At 47.0% G+C, this 22,706-nt stretch overlaps 1 protein-coding gene across 1 annotated transcript; it reads right to left on the reverse strand.

The window, feature by feature from the left end:
- Positions 1–562: 562 nt before the first annotated feature.
- LOC147731635 (protein max-like) lies at positions 563–1,051 on the reverse strand. Its single transcript, XM_086958777.1, has 2 exons — positions 991–1,051; positions 563–876 (listed from the first exon to the last, which is right to left on the reverse strand). The coding sequence occupies exons 1-2, from the start codon at positions 1,049–1,051 to the stop codon at positions 563–565; spliced, it is 375 nt and encodes a 124-aa protein (XP_086814903.1).
- Positions 1,052–22,706: the final 21,655 nt, after the last annotated feature.

The raw sequence follows: 22,706 nt of genomic DNA on the forward strand, positions 1-22,706 counted from the left end.
AAAGACTGATTTTTTGTTGCCATTTTCCTAATGTTAGAGCTTTTTGTGAACAGAAGGATTGAAAAATACATTTGCTTAAATCAGTCTTGCCATCTGCCCTGCCAACCACCTTCTCCCGACGTGTAGTTGTCATAAATAAAAAAAAATAGTAATAAAAAAGCAGGTTTATGTTTAAAACAAGTCTTCTAAAAGCCTACCTGCTCACAAATTCACAAATACCTTGGCTGTAAAATTACACCACTGGAAGAGATGGAGCACCTAGATACAAGCGATTGATATGGGCTTTGTGGGCCAATAAGGCAATGTGCTAACATCTGTGCTCATTCAGAGGCAACTAGTTTAGTTCTTGGTACAAAAGCATTGTCAAGTTGGGAAAATTCCTTAAAAATTAACACAGGTGATTGAGAAGAGATTGGGGGGGGGATAAGAAATGCAGTCCAAAGTCTCTATTAAAAAGGAGAAAACAAGCCCTTTATAGCTGGGAAAGGGATGGGGGATACTGACTAACAGAAAAACAGAAAAAACCCTAGGCCCATTCAGTCGCTTTATTGCCACATCATGTTCAGCTGGCATCACTGCTGGGCTTCTTTCTGCTTTGGGGTTCTTCAGAGTCAGATTTGGAACTGGAGTCTGAGCCACCATCAAAGGCAGAGATGGGGCTGCCCTTTCCGGTGGTGTACAGACTATTTTCAGTGGAAGAATGATTGGCCTGAATCTGTGCACTCGACCTGGCTTTCTCCAGTGCACGTACTTGCTGCTCCAATAGTGCATTTTGTCTCTTCAGGTAAGCAATATCTTGCTGGTGAGTGTGTTTTTTCCTTCGCATGTACTGAATATACTCTGTGGCTTTGTCCAAGATTTGGGCACGGGAAGCCGATGCACTAACCTTCTCTCCTTAAAGGGAAGGGATCGCGTAAACTGTGAAAGCTGTCTCTGATGTGGTCACTGCCTTACAATCCAGTGCATTGTGGTGTGCCCGTTTGTCAGCCTCGGAGTGGAAGGTCTGTGGCTCTTCATCGCTCCCCACCTCGACGTCATCATTGTCGCTCATGGTCTCATCCGCCCAGGACAAATACGGGTGCGGGGCTGGAGGAGGGCCGACCGCACAGGAGACCAGAGCAGGAGCATCAGAGCAACATAGCGCAGCAGCAAACAACGGACACAGCAGCACACAATTCTTTTTTCTACATTTAAACGTAATTTTTACCTTTTAGAGAAAGCTTGGTAAAGGTTTGTGTGGTAAAAGTATGCATGGTAAAGACACACGTGGTTATGGTATGTGCATTGTAAAGACTACGTTGTAAAGGCATGCCTTGTAAAGGCATTTGTTGTTCCATAATACATCCATCTCACTTCTAGAATGGGAGGTAGATACATACTCTAAGGGATAGGACCAGTAAAGTAAAGTGGGAAAAAAAGTGATGAGACTGCATGAGCGCTGCTGTACATGGGAAATAAAGCACTATGGGGCATATTATCAAGGGGGTTTATCTCTGCTTTTTTGGCTTTAAAAGCCAAGAAAGCAGAGATAAAATTATCTCCCTATTACCTAGCTGTCGCTAACACCAGTTAGCAACAGCTAGTAGGAGATAGCGACCATCTTGGGCCCCACTTAGCATGTCAGTGATATTTATCACTAATGACATGCAAAGTGGGCGTGCCAAGATGTTAGCGACCGGAAACAGTCGCTTACATCGCTATCTCCTATTACCAACTTTTGGAGATATTCGAGATAACCGCGAATATCTCCAAAAGCTAACACCTGCCCTGAGCAGTTCTTAGCCATGTTATCCAATGGGAGGTGGATAACATGGCTAAGAACATTAGCTCGGTAATGCATGAATATCGCTGACTTTTCAGCAATATTCATGCATTGCGGCGGATTTTTATCGCATTTGCGATAAACCTTGGTAATACCAAGGTTTATCTGCGATAAAAATCGCCGCAGCTCAGCGGTACATTTTTGTCTCTAACCAAGCAATAGCGATAATTATCGCTATTGCTTGGTAATATGCCCCTATAATATTGAGCTTCTGGCTGTGGTATTATTTTGTCTACAGGCATTCCTACCAGACACCTGGCAGCTGGACAGAAGAGCCAATTATGTAGGTGGAAAAGAAATAATTTACATATGAAGATCAGTAGGCAAATAAAGAGCGTATAGCTAGAGGCATAGGTGAAAGGGGAAGGAGATGGAAGCCAGAGAGAGGACTAATGGAGATAATGTCAGTGGAACTTCAGTCTGCAACACTGCTCTTTCTTTAACAATCTCACATAAGCAAGCAGAGCGAAGAATTAGTGCCCTTCATCCAGAACACTCACCATCTTATGATTTTTATTTCCTTCACTATCCAGTGTTTTCACATAAAAAATGCATTCACATTTGTCTATTTTCCTACCTTTTTCTTTACAGGGTTATTATAAATTGTATGATTTTGATATCACATATTGCTGTCTCTTGACTCTTCATGCAGCATGAATGAGAAGATATATCAACAATTTGCACTGGTGCAAAATCTCCAAAAGAGATGTGAACTGGCACAAAGTATTGATTTGTAATTTACTTTCCAGCGCAAAACTTGTTATTATAAATTTGTCCCGATTATCTCTCCTGTTGGACTCATTGTAATAAAGTTAGACACAAAAAAATTTCAAAAAAAATTTACATTATAGAAATAGGATATATAAGTAAGACACTTAAAGTATGCAATAATGGTGCATGCTGTGACTTTGAGAAATAAGCAAAAACACAAAGATTCTTTTATCCTTAAAGGAAACATGGATGGAAGAGGGCTCTTTAACGCCTTCTAGAAAAATAATATGCAACGTGTTTACTTTTTTTACTTAGGACAAATGCCCAGAAAGTGAAACAGCAAGGCCCTCTGTTTACCTCTGCGTAGCCATCTCTCAATGTTCGTTCTACCTCTGTTCATTGAGAAAGCTGAACAGCTTTGGACTTCTCTGCCTATTACCACAGTGGGTTGACCACCTGTTTATTCTCCTCATTGGAGAAGTGTAGCATTACTGAATGTGCAACATCAGCCATAAGCTCCCTTCCATTTTACCATTTTTTGATTAGACACAGAAATATTTATTGAGTAGCAGCACCTAGCAAGATTACTAATTTCCAGCCCTTTATGGGGTCCATGCTGAATATGTTCAAGTGGAACTCTCCTTTGTGTGAGCAGAAGGGATAGCATCCACTTCATTTTTGCTTTCTTCCTCTGCTCAGTAATATCAGTGGTGCTGCAACAGGTTTCAGATTGGGGCTTCTGCCATCAATGTTACATGACTGAAGTTCTAAGGGTTGTGAAAAATCCAAGAGGTTTACAAAGTACAGCAAATGAGTCACACCCATTGAGCAGGAGAGTGGGTAAGGGGTGTTATGTAGCCAGTGGTACACTGGAGTACACTATGGGAAATATTGTACTAAAGCTTGGTGTTTAGCAAATTGTCATTTACAGACAGCACGTTTTCCATTGAAATGGCCAAAAACATTTGTACTGACATGCAGTGCTACCGATAGAACTGTATAACGCACAAACAATAAGATGTGAAAATCTGGTTTTAGCAAATATTTACTATTTGTACATCACTAAGTAAAGTGTCTTGATGTGTTGTGATCCTACTAAAACCTTAGCTTCCATTAGAAATGCAAAAAATGTGCTTCAATTATTTTTTTTCTAACTTCTGGTATTCTGAAACATTTGTAGAGTTCATGTGTTTGAAAAAAACCTGCCATTCTACTGCTTTTCCTATCACACACCCTGTACCCAGCAAGATCGTCAGATCACTTTACAAAATCCTCTAATTTTGCAATCAGAGACAGAAAACAGCAAGTTCCATGTTAAAAGGATAAGCAAGCAGTTTGTCAGAAGTTGAACTCACAGCACACGTGACAAGCTCAAATCAAAAATTAAACGTATCTTTATTGCTTATTCTCCTTTTGAACTCTAGCAAGATTATTTTGGGGAAGGCTGTGTTACCCCTAGCACCCCTACTTCCAGCGCCTACGAGTAGGCTCTGCTAGTTTCCACAAAGGGGCACATATGCTCCTCTGCCTCGCATAAGACTTGGGCCCAGATTTTCAAACAAGTTACAGAATGAAATGCAGCAGTCAAAAATGCTGTGCTGCATTGCGTGACAGGGAGGGAGCAGGAGAGCCCCATATATACAAGATATGGCACTCTCCTCCCTTCTGCCTAGTGCCTGCGCTGATTTAAGCTGGCTGGCGTGTGCCAAGCACACACCTTAGAGCCTTAGTGCTAGGGTGCGTGTCTGAGTCTAGCAAAGGTACCTTTCCTGTACAAAATACTATGGTTAGACACATTTTAGAACTTTTCTACTTTATATGTATGCTGCACAGTGCAACACGCATGCAAAGTAAGAAAAGAAAGAAGAAATAAAAACAATTCTCCTCTTAACGCCTGCTTTCAAATGGCGTTAACTTTTGGAGCTAAACCCTGTCTACTATTCTTTGTAGATAGAGTTTGCGGTAAAAGGCATGGGTGTCAGGCACAGAGTCAGGAAATAATATTAATCTGATTCCGGTCAGGTAAGATTCAGAAAGGATGCCATTCAGCCCAGGCAATGATCCCAAGCAGCAAGTGCAATTGGCAAGGGATGGTCAGAGTCAACACTTCTCTCCTCAACAGGTAGGTGTTGTACAAGGATAAAACTCTCCGTAGACTTCTTGATTGTTGATAAGACGATTTATTTATCAGAGTAGGAATTAACACTACATCCTCCCAGCTGACCAGACCTCAACTGCCCCTTCTGGAATCCCACCACATAGATGACATCGGTAAGAACACTAATGGGTTCTATACATGACAGCTGGGCATGAACATAAAAGAAAGGCTACATAAGCGTAACACAAACAAAGATAATATTTACAACAGTAGGCAGCAGAAAGAAGCATCTGAATTGTCCCAAACAGTAGGTTCAGCAACTGCACTCAATACAGCGGGTCCTTTTAACCTCAAATAGTTCATATGGTGAAAAACAGCTCTGCTGACGTCCCTGTTCTATCTGAGGCTCTGCCTGTTCTACCTGGTGGCCCTGCCTAGCTACCTGGTGGGTCCTACAGCTGGTGGAGACCCTTAGTCATGGAGAATTGCACTAACTCCCCAAGGTCCATTAGATCCAAAACACCATGGTAAGACTTACAATAACTTACTTGGCGTGGGCAAGATCTTGTAGCAAAATGGATATCTCAAGGACTCCCTTGCTGTGTTCGGATGGGAAAGCCATTATTCCCCTTTTGTTTGGAGGCTGCTCTCACACCACAGGGAATTCTAAGAAATACCCTGATCCCAATGCAACGGGGAGGATAGAAACATTCCCCTAATTTCAGGGATAGATGAATACATGGGGAGGGAGACAGAATACTTCCCCCACATCAATGCTAGTGCGTCCCACAGGCACCCAACCATCAATCTTTACCTCATCAATACAAATCGAAATCGAGTAGCAACAATGTCCCATAGTTACCGCATTGCTGGTGTTTTACTCTCGTCCTTTTGAAAGGTGCTCTTGTTGCATAGCCAGCTCAGAATTATGGGAGTACCTATGATTACATACTTCTAAAATACATACAGACATACATACATACACACTTCTAAAATACATACACTCCTATATGAGAATTCCACTTGCTCTCAAAAGTTAGTACACAGAGTGCATATTACAGACCTGCTTTGCCCTATCTTTAATGTGGTAGTCACACCAAGGACTTTTTGAAAGCCCTATTGAGTCCATTTCATTTTTGTTCATGTTTGGTTTACTTGTTCAGGGTACACTATGTCCTATGGTACTTCAGCTGTAATAGGCTGGTCTCTTGAATTCAGTGAATTAGATGGATCGGTACAGTTTTTATAAATCATATAATAAAGTTGTGCTGTAAAGATATGAAAAGGAGGTTGGTGCCATTAATCTTCATACTGTTTCCAGAACGTGTATTAACTGGGTAGAAGTTTTAGTATTTATAAAGCAAATCTTTGAGTATGTGTCTGACGACAAGGATGATGTATCCGCCTTTGCTGGTTAATATTATGTCTTGTGTCAGGTGATAGAAGTGGGTTTTCTCTTGTTGCCTGGGCACTTTGCATATTTATATTATTCATTCTTTAAATACATACTTTATAGGGATTGTGCGATTTGTGTTTCCAAATATTTGAATTGATTTAATCATGATAAATCAACCTGTTTACTGTTTACACAAGGCAGCACACATGGAAAAAGAAAAAACGAGGAGAAATAATGCATTTCTCCTCGTTTTGTTAATTTAAGACCAGGTTATCCCTGGTTCTAATTTTGGTGCTGCCTGCTATTTAAGCTGCCCTTGTACATAGGGGGCCGCGTCAAAATCAATGGGTGTTGCAGTGGAAAGCCTACCGCAACACCCACTGCCCAACCCTTTCACACTAAGCATTGTGTAAAAGGGGGCCTTATTTACAAGGCAGTGTTAAGCCATGTAAAGGGGCTCAATACTGCCTTGTAAATAAGGCAATGCCCCTTTCACCACCGCAGTGTCGTAAAAAGTGCTGTTGTGGTGGCTATAGGGCGCAAGCGCTATTCATGCAGCTCTTGTTTTGTGGCAGCTCCTGATTTTAATTACCCGTTTTTGCATTTGATTTAAATTTTGTTTTCACAGTTATTCCCTGTTCTTACCTGCCTGGCCTCGCATACCCCCACCTCTGCCATCACACCTGCACTTTAATTCTGGTAATTCACCGCATTTTGCGGGTCCTTCGCCCCTGACTCGTGGCGGCCATCTTGGGTGAGTGGGTCCCAGCGCGTCAGCAAGTCCTCTCTCCATCTCGTTAGGAGAGTACTTAGGTAGGCAATTTTTAGCAGCACGCCCTATTCCAGCGCGAGCGCTATTCATGCAGCACTTGTTTTGTGGCAGCTCCTGATTTTAATTACCCGTTTTTGCATTTGATTTAAATTTTGTTTTCACAGTTATTCCCTGTTCTTACCTGCCTGGCCTCGCATACCCCCACCTCTGCCATCACACCTGCACTTTAATTCTGGTAATTCACCGCGTTTTGCGGGTCCTTCGCCCCTGACTCATGGCGGCCATCTTGGGTGAGTGGGTCCCAGCGCATCAGCAAGTCCTCTCTCCATCTCATTAGGAGAGTACTTAGGTAGGCAATTTTTAGCAGCGCGCCCTATTCCAGCGCGAGCGCTATTCATGCAGCGCTTGTTTTGTGGCAGCTCCTGATTTTAATTACCCGTTTTTGCATTTGATTTAAATTTTGTTTTCACAGTTATTCCCTGTTCTTACCTGCCTGGCCTCGCATAACCCCACCTCTGCCATCACACCTGCACTTTAATTCTGGTAATTCACCGCGTTTTGCGGGTCCTTCGCCCCTGACTCGTGGCGGCCATCTTGGGTGAGTGGGTCCCAGCGCGTCAGCAAGTCCTCTCTCCATCTCGTTAGGAGAGTACTTAGGTAGGCAATTTTTAGCAGCGCGCCCTATTCCAGCGCGAGCGCTATTCATGCAGCGCTTGTTTTGTGGCAGCTCCTGATTTTAATTACCAATTTTTGCATTTGATTTAAATTTTGTTTTCACAGTTATTCCCTGTTCTTACCTGCCTGGCCTCGCATACCCCCACCTCTGCCATCACACCTGCACTTTAATTCTGGTAATTCACCGCGTTTTGCGGGTCCTTCGCCCCTGACTCATGGCGGCCATCTTGGGTGAGTGGGTCCCAGCGCGTCAGCAAGTCCTCTCTCCATCTCGTTAGGAGAGTACTTAGGTAGCCATGCTAACGCGCAGCGGCCACGCGCAGCGGGGACGCCGGACTGACGCCGGAGTTACGCCAGAGTTCAGCCCGTCTGTGCCCGTCCGGGCCCAGACGGGCTCAGGGCTGGTCCTTATGCCCGATCCTTTGGAGCCATCTCACATTCGTATTGGGTATGGGAGGGAGGAACTCATGTCTTGGCGGTCTTCGAAACTTACTGCATGCAGATTCGCCCACGAGGGGGGACAACCGTTCCTACCTTGCGGGGCCTGTTTTGCGGGTCAGGATAGGGCCCCTGACAAATCGGTGCTCTCAACAGCTTTGTTGAACTGCCGGTCTTTACCCAGTCACGCTACTGAAATTAACTCCCTCATTCTGGACCACAAGTTGGATGTGTTATTTTTAACAGAGACCTGGATTTCCTCCTGCTCAGGCCCTGACATGGTGAGAGCACTTCCTCCAGGCTTTCTTATATCACATCTGGACAGACCTGTGGGGCGGGGAGGAGGAATCGCCATCCTTTATAGGGATTCGCTAGTGTGTAAGGTTCAGGACGGAGGGATGAGCGATTGCGAGAGCTGTCAGTTCTCTCTTCGCTTGTCACCCCCTGCGTCCTTGACAGGCCTTCTGATCTATCGTCCACCTGGGTCTTTGGGGAATTTTCTTAATTCTCTCTTAGAAACAACTGCGCTCCTTGCTTCCTCTACTGGTAACTTTGTAGCTTTGGGTGATTTTAATATCCATTTCGATGACCCCTCCAACTCTCTGGGAATAGATTTGCAAGGCGATCTTAAAGCATTTGGGATCAACTTGGCTAACTCGGGTGCCACACATGGGAAGGGTCACTTGTTGGACCCTATATTTTCAAACTCAGACTGCCTTAAAGTACTACCTACATTGGCTCTGCCTTGGACAGACCATTTTTTGGTGCCTGCTCAGTGGCAGTTTGATGTCCCAGTGGCATCAGCTCCCAGGGTATACACCGTGGAAAGAGCCTGGTCCAGGCTCCCAGTGGACACCTGGGCGGTACATCTGGAGGTGTCTCGGCCTCCCCCTGGGTCTAATCCGTTAGTTGCCGATGAGAACTTAAACATCTGGCTCACTAACTCGCTTGATGCTCTCCTCCCCAAGAAGAAACACCGCACCAGGGGTAAGAGAGTGGGATCTGCACCCTGGTATACACCTGAGCTGAGAACACTGAGGAAGGGCTGCAAGAGGCTGGAGCGGACCTGGAGGAAAGACTGGAGCGAAATGTTCAGAACTTGCCTCCTTCTTTAAAACCAAAATAGATAACATCCTGGCATCTCTCCCCCGGCTAGCCCAGGAGACCCCCTCCGGTGGTAACCTAGGGTCTCAGCCCAGGGGGCGGTCAGCGGAGTTGGCCTCTTTCGGCCCTGTCACTGTGGAAGAAGTTCTCGCAGTCCTGACGACCATGAAAAGTGGTTCTCCAAAAGACCCTGCACCAATGAAATATCTTAAGCAGGTAGCCTCCACCATCGGTGGCCCAGTGACGGACCTTATAAATCTATCTTTCACCCAAGGAGTGGTGCCCCCCAGTTGGAAGGGAGCAGTTGTCAAGGCTCTCTTGAAGAAGCATAACCTGGACCCCGCCGACCTTGCCAACTTTAGGCCAATTTCCCTGCTCCCCGGCCTTAGCAAGGTGGCGGAGAAGTTGGTGAATAGTCGTCTATCGGGCTTTCTGGAGTCCAACTCCCTTCTGGGTGATTCCCAAACGGGTTTTCGCCCCGGTCAGGGGACCGACACCGCCCTGCTGGCAGTCGTGGAGAATGCCAGGAGCATTTTGGATTCAGGGGGATCGGTGGCAGTGATCCTCCTGGACCTCAGTGCGGCATTTGACACCGTAGACCATCAGGTGCTTCTCCAACGGCTGTCGGGGGTGGGGGTCTCCGGGATGGCCCTGAAGTGGTTCGCTTCCTTTTTGGAAGGCCGGACGTTTGAGGTGTGGGAAGGCCACGAGAAGTCATCATCGGTCCCTCTCCAGTGTGGTGTGCCACAGGGCTCATCGCTGAGCCCTACTTTATTTAACATTTACATGGCCCCTCTGGAGAGTGTGGTACTGCCTCTGGGTATCAAGATCATCAGCCATGCTGATGATACTCAGTTGGTGGTAGGGCTTCCCCAGTCGGCTTACCATCCCGACCGGCTGCACACGTGTTTGGCTAAGATCTTCACGTGGATGTGTAGCTCAGCACTCAAGCTTAACGGCTCTAAAACGGAACTGATGATGTTGGGGAACTCTCCTCCCTCCTTATCACCGAGCAGCTAGCCCAGCTGTCTGGGAGTGGCACCCACCCCCAAACAGGAGATCAAGCGCTTGGGGGTGTGGTTGGAGCAGGACCTTTCCTTCAAGACACACGCTAAAAAGACCGCAGGCGTGTGCTTCGGTCTTCTCCGGTCAGCCCGGAAGATCTTACCACTCCTCCCAGTGGCCTCTAGGAGGTTACTCATCCAGGGGCTCATCATCTCACGACTGGATTTCAGTAACGCGCTGTTTCTGGGGGCCCCAGAATCCACCCTAAACAAACTGCAGCAAGTGCAGAATGCGGCCGCCAGGCTCCTGATGGACCATCCCAGGCGTCAGTCGGCTCGCCCTGCGCTGAAGGCGCTACATTGGCTCCCTGTCAGAGAGAGGGTGAAATTTAAAGCACTCTGTATGGCCCATAAAATTCTGCAGGGGAAAGGCCCACCCATCCTACGGGATATGGTTCAATCCTATACGGCCTCCCGCGCCCTCCGCTCAGACCATCAACATCTGCTGCAAGTTACGAGGGTAAGGAAGGCAAGAACCGGTGGCAGAAGATTTTCCATAAATGTGGCCACACTGTGGAACTCTCTTCCTCTGTACTTGCACTCGGAAACGAGCTTCCTAGGTTTCCGCAAACTTTTAAAAACCCATCTGTTCCCTGCCTAATTTCTGTGTCTCTTGTTTTGGCGTTTTTCTCTGGATGAGCGCGGGGATGCCCAAGGGTAACCAGGCGCGATATAAAACTCATTAATAATAATAATAATAATAATTATACATATGCCCCCAAATGTTTTGCAAAATAAATGTGCTTCCCGAATATTATACAATGAAAGGGTATTTTTTTCTACTTTTTCCAATTCATACTTTTTAACTCTTGTGTTTTTAATTTACACTCAATATGGAAGTCTGTGTGGGCCATTCCAAGTTTAGCTTCCCTCACACCATTTTCCTCAGTCTGTCAAATTCACCCCTCACCGGAAATCGGCACATTTCTGCATTTCTATCAGAAAATAACTCTGGTGTCATCCTTTAACCTACAGACTTCATTCTATGGATCTGAATTAAATAGACTAATCTAGAAAAAGTGAGACTTTAGGAGTTAGCTACAGCATGCACAGTATCCTGATAGACTACCACCCCCAAATGTAGAGATCACCGCCAGCCCAGGGGTAATCTCTGACTATTCAGAGGAACCACCTAAAGGCATAATAAGTTTGGTATATGGCTACCATTTAAAATTAGGTCAGGCAGTGTGATGCATTTACTCTAACGATCCTCCCTCTGTCAGTTTGTGACAGAGTACTCTGTCCCCAGACTCTAAATCAGACCCATTGCTTATTCATGGCATAATTCTATGACGCTTATGTGAAACACACCCCACTCATTGTTCAATCAATCGGTCCATTGAGGCTGTCTGTTCCTTGTCCTGATGAAGACCTGAGGTGACTGTGCGCAATCACTCACAATCTTGGTTCAAAACGTTTTCTCTCAGAATGTGTTCATGTAGCCCTCAAGTGCAGCTTCTCTTTGTGTGAGCAGAAAGCATAGCTTTCAAATGATTTAAGGTGTTTTCTTGCACTCAGTAGAATCTCATAGTTCCTACAATGAAGGAACACAGGCTCATCTGCATCACAAAACAGTAGGAGCAGAGAAAGAATAGTCTTCTAATTCTGTTCAGGTGAGAAATATAAGGGTGGTCACCTGGTCCTGGCGATGAATCACACCAGCCAGTGCACAGTGAGTACAGACAACACTTCAAATCTGAAAAGCTAGGACCGCAATAAATCTTCCAAACGCCCCAAACTCTGGGGTCAGCAAGTCCTTTCATTACATAGAGTGCCCTTCTTCTCTCCTAGTTCATATAGGGAAAACAGTCTACTGATATACTTATTTCACATTGAAGCACTGCCTGGCTGTCTGGTGGAACAGATAACTAGTGGAGACTTGGTCAAGGAATGTTCTACCTCCCCAGTGTTGCAATGAACACAAAACACCACAGTAATCGTTATGATTCCATTCTCTAAGGGACACAAGCACGCCTACTAAAATGGGGATTTCAAAAGTTTTTTTGTTGCATGTGCATTAGATTTTTGAGATCCCACCTTTATTAGCAGGTGATTACACACCACAGCAGATGTAATTCTAAGAGACACCATGGTCCATATGTATTTGAGGTTGATGTAAACATTCTCCTTATTCAGGGGCTCATGAAATGCATGTTAAGGGAGTCAGGATGCCCCCCTAGATCAATGCTGGCGGACCACAAAGCGACTCAACGCAAATATCCTCTCCTCCTCAACAGTGTGTATCTAAATAGAGCATCAACGATTTTTATAAAGCATTTTTTATTGCTTTCCAGTTAAAAGAAATACAAAAAACACACAAAAAGCAAGGGTGTGAGGGCACGGCGATTAAGGCAGTCAGGAATAGCAACAAAGACAATATAGAATACCTGGTGACGTGGCGTTGGTATTGTTTGATTACCAGGGGTAGTGATCAGGTTTATACAGTGAGTAGCACAGACATTCAGCCATGCATGCCCCTCCATCCAGGTCAGTATTCACAACTACAGTAAGCCCATCAGTCTCCCACGATCGGAGACTTCCCCTGCTCATGGGGTCGCTGTATAGCTATGCCACCCTGGGAGTGTGGCTCTGGCCATCGGGGAATCCCCAGCTGATTCCTCCTCCAGCACAATCCTCCCCTGGGGGTCCAATTTTGGACAGTCCAGTAACACTGCATCCCACGCTGGTAGGAATGGTTTTCTATGTACCCCTCTAACCCCTCTATCCTCCTCCCTCTGGACCGCCTCTCTTTTGCAGTCTGCCCACTTAGTCACCTATTTTCAGCATTTGGTACATGCCTGGCCCACCAGCTGATTTCCAATTCATCATCAACAGTCTACGAGTGAGGATTAATGTAATATTTGCGAACCTATCAGTGATCTTATGCGCTTGTGGAGACCCAGCAGACACAACTGTGGTGTTCATTTAAAATGCCTGTTGGTAGCAAAACGGGCAACCCGCAGAACCATGTCCCAAAAATTGGTAATCCCAGAACAGTCCCACACATGTGGTAGAACTCGGTATCCTCTACTGCACAGCAGGGATATGCCAAATATCCTCTGGGAAACAATGGGCCTGGTCCATAAAGTCCCTCTGCACTCGAGGCTGAGGCCCCGCAGTCATGGGGGAGTGTCTCCTGATGGAGAATTATCTTTGCAGACATTCTCCCTTCAGTGCAGAGAGTCCCTCACAGCTGCAGGGCCTCTGTCACAAGTGTGGAGGCCCTTTGTGAACCAGGGTCTTAGGGTCTATATGCTGCGGGGTAAGGCATGCTCTGTGCAGGAAGTATAACTGAATCACCTTAAACTGAGCATTGCGTGATACTTAAAGGGTGAAAGCCAATATCCTTCTCTAGGCTGCATCATAAAAAGAGGGCCAGAGGTTTGCCAACCTTAGCTAGTATAGTGGATTCAGATCTACCCAAGCTCCTTTTAAAAGAGCCCTATAAAAATGGAGAGTAACTGCCCTTGTCTTCCCTTGTGATGTAGAATAAGTAATGGAGGCATTTGCGTTCTGGATCTTCCACAGACCCTGAACCCCACCAAGCCTGCACCTTAGCAGTTAAGGTCCCATACAGAAGAAGGTGCCGTGCTGGAAGGTGATACTATTCTCGCAGGTCCGAGAAGGGCGTGAGTAGACACGCTGTATACAGGTCACCTGTTATAGTTAATACCATCTCAGTCCATGTGTGCAGGCCCTCCCAGTTCCTTAGTGAAGGCCAGTATCTCACAGTCAGCAGGGGGAGTTCAGAGGTATATGGGGCTTTTGTGTCTGCCCAGTGCAGTGCCCTAGCCCAGATGTGCCTCGCCTTTCTAATCAGTATGTTCTCATTATGCACTATCGATATGGGGGCTGGCTTCAGTAAAATCAGGTTCAAAAGGTCCCAAGAAGTCAGACCACGCTCTCTGTGACCTAGGGCATCCCATAAATGGGAGCACCACCTGGCCACCAACTGTAGCTGGCTACCAAAGCATATCATTCGTGTACAACAAGACATACAGATTATCCGCTGCAATCTGTGCCCCTTATAATGCCTCCCCTGCTGTACAGGTAGTGTGAAAGGCTCCATAGCCAGAGAAAACAACAGTAGGGCCAGTGGGAAACCCTGCCTAAGTCCCTATCTACCTGGATAGGATGCTGATATCACTGACCCCGTCCAGGCCATTGTCGCCGGCTCGGAGTATAACAGCAGTGTCCATTTGACAAATTGGAGCCCAAAGCCCATCCCAATCATGATGGTGTAGAAGTCCCAGTGGAGGGAATCAAAAGCCCTATGGATGTTCACTGACAGCAATAAGGAGTCAAGTGGGAAGGGCCCATACATATCTAAAACTTGGATCAGTTGGCGTATATTGGGCATGGTACTGCAAGTAGGTAGTGGCCTTGGTCGTCACCTACCCAGTCGGTCTTTAGACAGACTTCCTCTTGTCTCTCCGTGTTGTCTTTTCTCTCTTTCCTCCCTTTCCCACCTCCCCGCCCCCTCCAATGCTCCTCTCTCCTTTCTCTCCTCTCCTAATGTATTGCCTATTATTTTTGATGTATTGTGTAATTGTTGATCTTGTCTGATACATTGTTGATCCTCATGTATAGTGCTCTGATACCTTTGGGTCTAGCTAACCTCACTTTCCCTCCTCCCCTCCCCCCCACTACTTTCTCGCTCCTCTCTCTCCTTCCCTAATGTATTGCTGACTGTTTGATATAATGTTTTCTTGTTTGATCTTTTCCTATATATTGTTGAACCACATTGCTGCACTTCCTTTCGTCTCTCCTGCAGTCTCCTACCGCATCCGCCCTCTATTTATGTCTCTCCTTCCCTCCTCTCTTAATGTATTGAGACTGAACTATTTTGCCTGACACCCGATGGAGCTACTTAGTTTAGCTAAAGGGGAGATGGGCCGTGGATTCCCTCCGTGGTCGTCACCTACCCAGTCGGTCTTTAGACAGACTTCTTTTCGTCTCTCCTCATTGTCTCATCCCTAGCTCCTATCCCCTCTCCCCCGAATTCTCTCCCTTTGCCTGCTACTCTGCCTACCCCCTGTCCGTTGTGCCCTTTGACTAAGCACTCCTTCTCCCCTTGTTGGGAAAAGAGCCAATATTTATACTCTGGAGTCTCAGCAAACCCGCTGAGTGAGTCCACTGCGCCAAGAGAGCCACTCACACTTGAGGGATAGTATGACACCCCTTGCCAAAGCACTCCCTCTCCCCTTTCTGGGGAAGGATCCAGTATGTAGGCCTTGGAGTCTCAGAGACCTCTCTGAGAGAGTCCACTGCGCAAAGGGAGCCTCTCGCAACAGAGATAGGGAAGTGATACCACTTCCCCTGGGATCACAGCTTACTGGACTTTGGACGTTTTCCTTGACTCGTCTACCGGTTTGTGTACCCGTCACCCTTCCCCTCCTCTTCCCATGCTGTGTTTCTCACCCTACCCTCCTCTTTCCCGCCTTCATTATCTGTCTACTTCCCCTGCTCCAACTCCCTCTCCCCTGAATCTCTCATCTTGCCTGTTTTTCCCCTTACGTATTTGTGCTTATTGTTTATCTCGACCTTACCAGCAACTATGTGGCCATGCTCTAAGAACTATGTAACCTTTGTTATGATGTAACCTGTAACTATGATCTGATGCACATGTAAAGCGCTCTGATACCTCCGGGTCTAGCCAGCGCTATATAAAACTCTTGAAAATAAAAAAATAAAAATTAAAAATCAAATGCAAAAACCACAGTTGATGGACAGAATGCAGAACAATGTCATACATTCACCCCAGTACAGAGATCTGGGCCTAAATTACTGATTTGCATATGGTCATGTCTGAACCGGGGTCGTGTGGAGTGCAAAAAAACGATGGATTTAGGCCCAAATCTCTGTACTGGGGTGAATGTATGACATTGTTCTGCATTCTGTCCATCAACTGTGGTTTTTGCATTTGTCACCCCGAGTGGGATGGGTATGCTCAGACGTGAGTCCCATGCTCTACACACCACTGGGTTCAAGCAAGCCGGGATAAAGACGGCTGGAATGCCAGAAATCGGTCCTCGGAAGCTTGTTTCCGGTCCAGGGAAGGCATGGCTTGGCAGTTCGGGCTGGACTGTTCCCATGATGCACAGGGTCAGACTGATTTGCATATGGCCATGTCTGAACTGGGGTGGTGTGGAGTGCAAAAAAACGATGGATTTAGGCCCATATCTCTGTACTGGGGTGAATGTATGACATTGTTCTGCATTCTGTCCATCAACTGTGGTTTTTGCATTTGTCACCCCGAGTGGGATGGGTATGCTCAGACGTGAGTCCCATGCTCTCCACTCCACTGGATTCAAGCAAGCCGGGCTGAAGACAGCTGGAATGCCAGAAACCGGTCCTCGGAAGCTTTTTTCTGGTCCAGGGAATGCATGGCTTGGCAGTTCAGGCTGGACTGTTCCCATGAGGCACAGGGTCAGACTGATTTGCATATGGCCATGTCTGAACTGGGGTGGTGTGGAGTGCAAAAAAACAATGGATTTAGGCCCACATCTCTATACTGGGGTGAATGTATGACATTGTTCTACATTTTGTCCATCAACTTTGGTTTTTGCATTTGTCACCACGAGTGGGATGGGTATGCTCAGACGTGAGTCCCATGCTCTCTACACCACTGGATTCAAGCAAGCAGGGCTGAAGGCGGCTGGAATGCCAGAAACCGGTCCTCGGAAGCTTGTTTCCGGTCCAGGGAAGGCATGGCTTGGCAGTTCGGGCTGGATTGTTCCCATGAGGCACAGGGTCAGACTGATTTGCATATGGCCCTGTCTGAACTGGGGTGGTGTGGAGTGCAAAAAAAGATGGATTTAGGCCTAGATCTCTGTACTGGGGTGAATGTATAACATTGTTCTGCATTCTTTCCATCAACTGTGGTTACTGCGAGTAGGTATCTACCCAAGCTGGTCGGGTGTATCAGCCATCTGACATGTGGTAGAATCTGATGCACCAGAATTTTGCTCAGGATTTTTAATCCACTTTAAGCATAGAGAGAAGGTGGTAGGAATCCACCAGTCCCGGATCCTTGTCTTTCTTGGGCAAGTATACTATCATGGTGTTGTGCAGGGACGGTGGGAGCAGCCATCACACGAATACCCCATTGTTGATGTATATCAATTTAGGGGCTAGAACTGCCATATAAGTGGCATAGAACGCAATGGGTAGCCTATATGACCCAGGAACCTTTCCCCAAGCCAGGTCGTTGATCTCCCCCCTTCACCTTCTAGATGGTAATAGATGTGCCTTTTCGCTCCTCAATCGCAGGGCTCAGGAGGATGGGGGATAAATATGCTACATACTTCAATATGTCCACCTCTGCAATCGCCACTCCTGCTGCGTATGTATCGCAATAGTACTGGATGATCACCCCATTAATCTCAACCTATGAGAACTCATCAAGGCCCAATGGATCCTAGATCTGGCGTATTGTGTCCCTCCTGTTCTCCTACCAGAGAAGCCATGCCACCATACTCACGGACTTATCTCTGTCGTCATTGGGCCCGCATATTCTAAACCCAGTAATCATACTGCTTCAGGCATTCCACCAAAGTGAATAACTTTCTCCCTTTCCTTCAGCCGCTGAGCCCTGCCTTCGATCATCATTATCGGGTCCGGGGACAGATCGACAAGGACCCTCTCCTGTCATCCAATATCAGTGTGCAATTGGGTGCATATGCCCAATTTATTGGAAATACAATGACCCCGCATCACTACTAGGAGTGCCTCCTTTTCCACCGTGAGCGAGGATGCTGTGCTTGCATTTTCCAACCAGTAGTTATAGATCACCTCTCCCAGTGATGCTCAGAATGCTGGATCCTCCATATGGGTGGGATTTAGGTGCCATGTTGGGACCACTGGTAAGTGCAGAGTCATGTATTATGATTGAAGTATGTCCTTGTTATGTGATCCACATCCATCAATCGCTCTGTCAACACATCAAAACAAAAGATAGCCTCCTTGCACATTGTCCAATCCATGCAATCCAGGTGGGAAAGAGTTTCCCGGTGCCCCAGACTGCGTGACAGCCAAAAGTCGACCAGCCCCCAGTGTCCGATCCACTTTCAAAATGACAATGCTATTTTGTGCGCTGGGGACACTGGCAGCTGGGAATAGGACCTGTCCAATTGGAGATCTGCCACACAGTTGAAATCCCCACCAATTTTCTTTGGTTAATGCAGTGTGGTAGTCAGCAAGGAAGTAAGGCTAGTCAAAAAGGCATGTTGGTTGGTGTTTAGGGGATATATGTTTAGCAGTTCGTTGTCCTTCCCATCCAGTTGGCCCATTGCTAAAATATAGTGTCCCTGGGGGTCCACCACTAGCTTACACTACTGGAATTTTACTCCAGGTCTTATCCAGATCAGGACACTCCATGGAAATGCAGAGTAGGCGTGTAGTAAAGTTGACGCCTTCACCTCTTCAAGGGAGCCTTACCGTCACTCTCCGTCAAATTGGTCTCTTGCAGAAATGCTTTTGGCACCCCTCTATGTTTTATGTAAGCAAGGATATTAAACAGATTTCCCAGTGTTTTCAGTCCCCTCACATTCCAGGTAATCATTCGGATGTGGTCGACCAGTGTTGTATTAGAGCATGTGGGACTGCACACCAGGGCCTTCTCTGCCTGTCGCCCAACTACAGCACCAATATCCAATCACTCATCACAGCCTCGTACACCACAACCACGCCCATAAAGAAATAAACATAACAAACAAGCATAACTAACAAACTAGATACCTACAAGCCCTTCCCTGGACTGTGATATGAACACATCCTGTCCAAACATATATAGGCAAAGGTCACAAACTAAAGCCATTTTATGAAGGCCAACAAGTTTGATTACATAACCCCCGCACTTGGCCCCACTCCCACCAATTGCATGCATCACGTTGTATCCCTTTTGTAATACAGCCAACATACACACTTCCTGTGGTGGTCATTTGTTGGCCGCAGTTTTATTAGGAATACACGTATCTCTACTCAGCATATTATTACACATCATATTTGCAAAATTACTTGTCACTGCAAATTGTACTGTCAGTTTGTTCGGTTGGGTTTTTCCTTTCTTCCGCGTGAGGGGGGGGTGTAGCAACTGTCCCAGAGTTAGGCCCAACTCACTACCTTGTCGGACTCCTGTTGTGCCCTGCCAACCACCGGGGCTGGGCTGAGAGCCCCGTCTCCGTTTGCTACCCCATCTTGGTAGGCCGACTCACCCAGCCGTGAGGCATCGTAAGGTGAGTGGTCCTACCCGCCATCCTTCGGACCCCCTCGGCTAACTATGAGGCATCCCAAGTTAATTGGTCCTGTCCCGGCACACCGCCCTCCGGTGTGCCTCTGTACCAACCATTCTCCCAGTTGTTCTCCACCAATGTTCTGCCTGTTCCTCAGCCTGTGACATAGCTGTTCCTTAGGTGTGGGTGGGTGGGTCAAAAGTTCCTTGCCTGGTGCTGTGCTGCTCCCCCGCTTCCAAAGATAGGAGCATACCTGGGGGAGCCCAGCTTATATCCCCCCAGCGTGCTTTGCACTAGCTTGGGGTTGTCGCCCCATTGGGCATTCGTATGACGCTGGGGCCCCCATTGGCCCGGGGGGTTGGCGCCGCTTTGGCTGCTGCTTTGGGGGGGGCAGGTATCTTCCCACTCTGGGGGCACTTTTTGGTGCCGGAAACCGGTTCTGGTTGCGGGGCTCGGCGTTGGTTATAGTGCCAGACACTTATGCCCCCGTTGGGGCTGCCTTTGCGAGTAAGTTCTGTAGAGAGGAGAAACTCACAAGTCTAATAGTGACTGCCCAAGTATTTTCCAATAAGGAATAAATTAAAAAATCCCATCACATTTAACTCCTCCCTAGCCCCACCATGAATGAAAGTGAATATACAAGGGGAAAACAACAGCCCCAATAATACAAGGGAATACAATACCACAGGTATAATCCAATCTACCATAGGAAAGCAGCCCAGCTCTACTGGTGGGGGTCAAGTGAGATCATATGCTGAGTCTGAGGTAACTCCGGCACGGTATTCTCCAGGCCTGGCATCACTGAGTTTGTCGTACTAAAGGAAGAGCCCCGGCCCGATTGTGACCCAGGGAGTGACGATCCATCTCCAGATCCTAATGAGGCCACCACCTCCACTGCCCTTGTTCGTTTTACAGCTGCCTGTTGCCTAGACGGTTGGGGTGCCCCACACCTATGGGATCTCTGCTGCCTTCATCACAGCAACCGGTACTGCTCTGGGGGGGCAGTCCTACAGTCATCTTGTCAACGTGCTTCAGCCAGCCCTATGTCACCGCATGATCTGAGAAGACGTGGGCCTCAACCTCCGCCTGCACTCTCAGGTGGGCTAGGAAAACCAGAGCATAAAGTAAACCTAGCTCCTGAAGTTGTTTCTTCATGGCTGGGAACGATGCCCTCTAGTTCTGAACCTGAATGATGAAGTCCGGGTAAAGACAGACAACAGCATTTTTCACAGCAAGGGGCTTCATCATCGTGCCTGTTGCAAAAGGAAGTCTCTGTCCCGAAAATGTAGTAGCTGGGCTATCACGGGATGGAGTGGGACCCACCTCATGGGTGTTTGGGCTGAGACTGTGTGCGCGTTCTAGTGAATTGAACCAGGTTAGGTGGTCCAGGACCTTCACCTTCTGTAGCCATGCCTGCTAAAAGCCAATCATTGGCCCACCCTCCATTGTTTAAGGTAGGCCAACAATCCAGATATTGCTGTGATGTGCCTTTCTCTCCTGATCATTAATCCTGGCCTCCAGCCGGCCAGTATGAGCCTCCAGATCAGTGAGCCGGCAATCCATCCTGTCTCCGGCAGTGGGGTCTGAATTCTCCTGGATATTGCCCAGTTCCACTCCCCGGAACATCTCCCCGGTGTCATCGGTCGCCGCCATCAGCTTGTCATCGAGCTGGAAGGCCATGCTGCCCCTGACGTTCTGTTTGATTGCTTCTTACAACCATAAGTGTCTGGGAAAGGCCCATAGTGCAATACGAGGAAGTGAAGCAGTCCACCACATGCAGCTGTAATCAAAGGACAGCCACATATAGCACTTCTGCAGCTTCCATGCTGACCGGTAGCACCCTCCATTGGGCGTGTCACTTCCCCATAATTCCAGCAATCTCCACAGGTGTGCCTAGCATTCCTGCACAGGGTCACCTCTGACATGCACTAGTGAGGGGGCCACACAGGCTCAGCAATCAGTGCATATGGAGCAGGGCGGAGTGAGTAAATCCTAGGGGCCCCCTGCACACCATATAGTAATAGATTAACAGCTCAGGCTCCCATGCATTATGGCCCTATTTTCTATTTTCCCATAAGGCTAGAGCTGCTAACTGTCTTCCAGCCAGCCCCAGCATGTATTGTGTAGCGTCAGGATGTGGGGGTAGCAATAAGGCAATCCACTGCCATGATGCCATGCAGGCCCTCTTCATTCAGATCGCCTGTCCAGGGTTGCTGGCTGAGGAAGTAGGTGGGGTAACCGGGCTCCAATATATAAGTTGGTTGGAAGAGGGAGGAAGGCAAGTTGTTGCCCCCACAAAAAACTGTCCCCACACCAGCAGTAACCCTGGTCCCAGTGGTACAGTGTGTAACGAGGTAAGAACCACGCTGCCTCACCATTCAGGTAAGTAGCAGCAGAGTATTTATTAAGGGCACTTCACCCATCAGAGGCAAGGATCAACTGCCCTGAGCAACAGTCACCTGGCTCATGAACAGCATTCATCATTCTATGTTTTATATTCTACATTCTAATCAAACATGGCATACGTTACAAACCACACTTCTCCCTCCTTTAACAAAAAAATATGAAAATATGAGCTTTTAATAATGACAAACACTTACATCAAACAATAGTTCAACTGTGATACACAATGTAAACGATTGGCATACATTACACAAAGTAACTTTCAAAGTGCGAACATGTCTACAGATACCTGAGATATGTTGGATGTCTATGTTTGCAAATACTGAAATAACATGTCTGTCAACATTATTTAAATACCACTGATAAGAAAAATTCTAATTCTATAATTCATCAAACATACTCCTTCAGGTGTGTCGATATCTACATTTGTGAATACTTTTCCTCCTTATTGTCACCTTTTCTTTTGACAAATCATTCCCACTCTGATTAAAACACTCATCTTGTGACCTTACAGTGTCATTAATCAATCAATCAATCAATCAATCAATAAATCAACATTTGTAAAGTGCACTACTCACCCTTGAGGGTCTCAAGGCACTGGGAAGGGGGTGCTGCTACTGCTCGAACAGCCAGGTCTTGAGAAGTCTCTTGAAGGTCAGCAGGTCCCGGGTCTGCCGCAGATGGGTGGGGAGGGAGTTCCATGTCTTGGCGGCGAGGTGGGGAGAATGATCTGCCACCAGCGGAAGTTCTTTGGATGCATAGAATGACGGCAAGGGAGAGGTCGGTGGAGTGTAGCAGGCGGTTTGGGGTGTAGAAGGTGAGTCGTTTTTTGAGGTATGCTGGTCCGGTGTTGTGGAGGGCCTTGTGGGCATGGGTGAGGAGCTTGAAGGTGATCCTCTTGTTGACGGGGAGACAGTTCAGGTCTCTCAGGTGGGCTGTGATGTGGCTGTGGTTGGGGATATTGAGGGTGAGGCATGCAGAGGCGTTCTG

This window comes from Lissotriton vulgaris, chromosome 2_1, assembly GCF_964263255.1.
Source record: "Lissotriton vulgaris chromosome 2_1, aLisVul1.2, whole genome shotgun sequence".
In the NCBI taxonomy this organism is placed as follows: domain Eukaryota; kingdom Metazoa; phylum Chordata; class Amphibia; order Caudata; family Salamandridae; genus Lissotriton; species Lissotriton vulgaris.

Bases quoted from the DNA above. Each gene is read 5' to 3' on its own strand.
- LOC147731635 (XM_086958777.1), bottom strand. From the start codon at position 1,051: ATGAGCGACAATGATGACGTCGAGGTGGGGAGCGATGAAGAGCCACAG. The intron at 877-990 runs AGGCTGACAAAC...AGGTTAGTGCAT, and splicing joins GCCACAGACCTTCCACTCCG to CGGCTTCCCGTGCCCAAATC.